The sequence below is a fragment of the Dermacentor silvarum genome, chromosome 11 (genome assembly GCF_013339745.2).
Source record: "Dermacentor silvarum isolate Dsil-2018 chromosome 11, BIME_Dsil_1.4, whole genome shotgun sequence".
In the NCBI taxonomy this organism is placed as follows: Eukaryota; Metazoa; Arthropoda; class Arachnida; order Ixodida; family Ixodidae; genus Dermacentor; species Dermacentor silvarum.
The window spans coordinates 85,765,200-85,770,248 of NC_051164.1; the positions used below are offsets into that span (position 1 = coordinate 85,765,200).

Consider the following 5,049-nt stretch of genomic DNA (forward strand, 5'->3'; position numbering starts at 1 on the left):
GGATTACTGCCTTTGCGTGGCTCCAGCGATAGCTAAGGTTAAGGTTAGGTTAGCTTAGGTTAGGATAGGTTAGTGTAGGTTAGTGCAAAAGGCTTTAGGTGGCGCGGCGTACTCTCAACGGTTGCAAAGGGCATCGACCGTCGTCGGCGGCGTTTCCGCCAATGTCGTTCAACCGCGGTTGCTAAGGCGCTGTGCCTTCTAAATTTTCAGTATATGCCGCCGGGCGATATTCGCGGGGTGGTCAGACGCCCCTTGTCGACGACGACGCGATGCGTTGCCAAGGTTACGGGGCAGCGGCGGTCAAATAAAGGTCAAATTGCTGGCGACGGCGAAGCTCGGCTCGAGTAGTTTAGCAAAGCTTTCTCTTTAAAAGAACTGTTAATAAATGACACAAGACACTTGAGCTTTGGTGCACCTTCTTGCCTGCTCAAAAAGTAGTTTTTGAGCAGGCATGAAGGTCCGTGTTCACTTAGTGTTTGTTGAATATTGTTTGAAGATGTTGGGCTGGCATAAAAGTGTGTCAGTGTAGTGTCCGACTGCCTAGGTAAGTTTATTCACTTGGCGGTGATGTGCACTGCGTAGACGTTGCAAGAACCCGATAGGCTGCGATGGTCTCACTGGCTGCGAGATTTTTCAAGAGCCGCAGGTACTTCCTGCTGCAGAAGCGGTGCATCACGCGGTCGTTCCTGGGTTCCCAGGATCCAATCACTCCAACGACAATCGTCGCCACGGACACTTTTTGGAATTTTCGCAGCAGGTACTCCCGGACCGGCTGGTACTTCTCTTTCTTCGCCTGGCGGGCCGCGGTCAGGCTGCGGGCCGGTTGTCGAACGGGCACGTCACGGCCACAATGATCGCCTCCTCGCCCCTGCAAATTACAAGATCGGGACTGAAGTTAGTCGTACCCAGAGGCCGATTCTCGTGGGTGACTGAACTTGGTGGAGGCCGCGGCTTTCACTCGGTTAACGGTTTGCTTGTGGCAGTTTCTGTATGCTTGCCTGTGAGTCATGCAATGACACAGGACGTGCAGCAGTATCTCGGGTTGACAGCCGCACACAAGTTCGCACTTTAAACACTGCAGAAAATGGACTGCTTACAAGTATCAACCAGATTTTCAATGCATTTCACCCAAGGTATTTCTTAAAGCTAGTGAAAACCACAGGAATTCTTACTAATGTTACTTCACTTCATACATCAATTCAGTTCGACATTAAGGACATGTACTTAACGTGATTAATGAGCTTTATAATGGCTTTCGTTATGGAACACATTTTTGCAATTTGGTTTACTGGTGTGCACCTCTTCAAGTAACATAGCCGATAGGACAGAATTACAATATCTACCAGGGCAGATTTTTAATTAACATATTTACGATAAAACAGCCTGCCATACAACGGTGCTATATGTGGCTCTCAGAACAGGAGCATGATGTCAAATTTGAAAATATTGTTACGGATGAGGCGTGTTTATTTACAGGTGATGGATGAGAGTCTAGGAAAGCAGTGCAGCCGCGGTTTCTTTCTGCGCTCCGCACACCAAAGGATTCGTCGTCTTCCTCCTCTTCCTTTCGCCTCAACCAAGGCGTTACAATATGTTTATTGTACGAGTAAAAGCACCATTTCCAATAATTTCACACCATTCTGGCAGAAGCTGTAAAAATTGGCTCACACGTCCATTATCTACAGCGGCTGTGGCTGAGACCAAAGCTTGTCGCATTCCAGTTTGGCGAGAAAAGGCGTGTGTGTCTCTAGATATCTAATCAACGATAGGTTGTACAACGGCATTCCATAAATCACATGAAAGATAGTCTATCAGATGTTTTTTATCGGCTTTGACAATATTAAGTTGTCAACGGCGATCAAATCTGGCTCCTCGAGCAGCGTATCCTGCTCCATTGCGTAACTTCCCTCCTGTGCTAACATGGCTGCGGTGACAAAGTTTACCGTACTGAAGCTCGAATATTATACTTCATTACACAGTTGACGATTTAAAATACTAGAAACATATTCCTATTTCTGTGCGTCGTGTGGAAGTATATATATATATATATATACCGACGAGTAGGCCGACCTAACAGCAACAAACCCGGGAGGGTATTCAAAAAATTGCTTCGATTTAATGTATGCATATATTTATGCATTTACGCAGCCCATGCATTGCGCATATCAAAGCTTATCCCAATACGCTGTTCACATGTTGGATGCGCTATCCTCTACTGTGCGGATTTACATGCCTACCTATCACGCACCCTAAGGTGAAGCTCCGCGCCGTGTTCCTGTAGATGATTCAAACTGTTTGGGTAAGGCGAATAATTTGTGCGTGATTGTGTGTGCGTGTCCGTGCGTGTGAGGTGGATATGGGGAGAGAAACACGAAGTGAAAAAGCAAAGGCACAACGACGAAAACACAGTGAGAAGGATGACATAGGCGCTGAAGTACAACAATGAAGAGGGCAGCGGTAGCACAAAAACTGCTATAATGTAACGGGGACGACGGCGGCAAAACGACGACACGGCAGCGACGAAGGTTACGACTGCGACGAAGTTTGACTCTGACGCTAACGTGACGGCGATGACGACACCACCGCAGACGTGTGACGATGACGTCACAATAGCGACGACGATGAGACTCGGAAACGACGATGGCACAGCGAGCATTGACACGTATCTGACGACGACATCGACATGCTGAGCGCGACATGCCACGAGATTACAAAACATCGGCGATGTGACGGCTTATGTGAAGGTGAGTATGACGTCGTTGGCATAACTGCTGAAGTGCTGTGGCATTTAAGCAGTTATATGTCTCAGAAACGTCTCAGAAACCATCGACGATGATCGTCAGTGTACGCGAATAGCCTGAACCAACCAATCAACAAATGACTGGACGAGCGAACTAATGATTGAACAAGTGAACTAATGAATTGAACGAACGAACGAATGAATGAGCGAGCGAGTACTTTCCTTGCCAAGTCCGAGCATCGACGATCATCGACCATCCATGAAAACTGGCGAAAGAGGTAAAAAAGTCATTCGCTTAAAAGTTGCTACCATAAATGTTCTACGGCGCGCTCCAACTTTTTTCTGCCACAGCAGTTAAGCAGCCATGCAACCGACGACATAGTCATCATCACATCATCATGCCAACTGCCATTCTGTCGTAATCTTGTCGTGCTCAGCATGTCACTTATTAATATTATTACCACGATGTGACAAGGGAAGTGAAAATAGGGTCCCCTAAAGCTGCCAACGCAAGTGAGCATAAGACAGATTGTCCATAATGTCCACAAATAAAAGTTTGAAATATCGTTCATAACGAAAACTGGCATCGGCAGAAGAAAAAATATGCAATAGACTGGTCTCGCTAACAATGCAGCTTGGGCAAGGTAAATGCGATTATTCCTAATTTTATCCGAGTGCATTGACTAATGTGAAAGAAACTCGTATAGCATGTCTTACTCGACTAGCCAGCATTCGTTGAGACACTTCATGGTGTCTTCAAGCGGCGTGACGGCAGAAGGGAAATCTATTCCCGAAAGCAGGTAAGTGCTCTTGCTTGCAACCACATGCACATACAATGGCAAAATGGTAACAAAGACAAAAGCAAGCCTCGATATCGGTGTTGGCTATACTTACTTGTTATTGCCGTGAAGGCAACGTTTAAATACAAAGAAATGACCATAACCAAACAAATAAACAATGTCAACACGGACGCTAATTTCCAGGCTGTTAATGTATATACCAACTCGTCCAACTTGCCGTGTTTTCAGAGAAATTGTGATACGGAGGAACGAACTTTTCCCACCTTTGATTCTTTAACGCATGCGTATCTTCTGGATATTCTTATCAGCAGTACTCCAGGCCGCTAGAACAGCTGGCCACTCGGTCCGCAAGGTGGGCAGCAAGGCGGGCAGCAAGAGAGCAAGACACCATGCCGATAGAACTAGCAACCAGGCCCGTAGTATGGATTGCAAGATACCAGGCCGGTAGAACAGATGACCACCAGGTCACTTGTGCGGGTAGAAAGACACTTGGCCGCAAGAGACCTGGTCACCAACCACCAGGCCAACAGAGTGGTCAAGACACCAGGCCTCTAGACCGGATGGTCAGGTTCGTACGGCGGCCAACAACATACCAGATCGCTAAAACAGTTGACCATGGGGTCCCCAGGTCGAACAGCAAGGCAGCAGGCCACTCGAATAGCTGGTGACCAGGTCTTTAGTGCGGCCTCAACACACCAGGTCCCAAGAACACGTGTCCACTAGGTCCGCAGGGTGGGCACCAAGATACCAGGCCACTGAAATAGCTGACCACCTGCTCCGTAGGGGAGGCTACAAGACACCAGGCCAGCTTAGCAGGCAGGAACATTCCAGGTCACTAGAATAGCTGCATACCAGATCCGACAGTCGGACAGCAAAGTACAAGGCTGCTAGATCTTGCCACAAAGTGCGCAGCACTGGCAGCATGATACCAGGTCATTAGAACAGCTTACCGCCAGGTCTGTTAGAAGAGCTGGCCACCAGATCTGCCGGGCAGACCACCAGAAATCAGGCTGCTAGAATAGCCCGATCACGCAAGCAGGCCTGAAATACATTCATTGAAAAGTGGCGCATACGCAATGACACATACACAGTGACAAGAATATGACAAGAATGGTGTCAAGAATATTCCCTCAAGGGCGGTACATAATGGCATAACCCCAGAGACCCAAGTTGGTGCGAAAGACGTTCATTGATGAGCGTCACATACCATAACATACCCAGTCAACCAAATTGGTCTGAAGGTTGGTTTCGAACCCTGATGAGCTACCCATTAAAACCGTGGACTACCCAGTGCACCAAGTTGGCGTGTAGATGTTTACATACGGATAAACAACCCAACAGACTGACATACATTCTGGGTGAATCTTCTGAAGAATGTTAACAGCAACATTGGAAGCAGCAACAGCTGTAGCACACTAGTTTGCACACAACTGTATTATTCTCGTGTTTCGGCGTAGTGTTGTTCCGTTATCTTTTAGAGTGCTATCAGTACTGCAAACAACCGTGAGC

At 47.4% G+C, this 5,049-nt stretch overlaps 1 protein-coding gene across 1 annotated transcript; it reads right to left on the reverse strand.

Moving 5' to 3' along the window:
• Positions 1-413: 413 nt before the first annotated feature.
• LOC119434043 (uncharacterized) lies at positions 414-4,549 on the reverse strand. Its single transcript, XM_037701351.2, has 2 exons — positions 4,134-4,549; positions 414-868 (listed from the first exon to the last, which is right to left on the reverse strand). Exons 1-2 carry the CDS (start codon positions 4,155-4,157, stop codon positions 551-553), a joined length of 342 nt encoding a protein of 113 aa, XP_037557279.1. The 5' UTR covers positions 4,158-4,549; the 3' UTR covers positions 414-550.
• Positions 4,550-5,049: the final 500 nt, after the last annotated feature.

Bases quoted from the DNA above. Each gene is read 5' to 3' on its own strand.
- LOC119434043 (XM_037701351.2), bottom strand. From the start codon at position 4,157: ATGGTCAACTGTTTTAGCGATCTG. The intron at 869-4,133 runs GTATGTTGTTGG...TGTAATTTGCAG, and splicing joins TCAACTGTTTTAGCGATCTG to GGGCGAGGAGGCGATCATTG.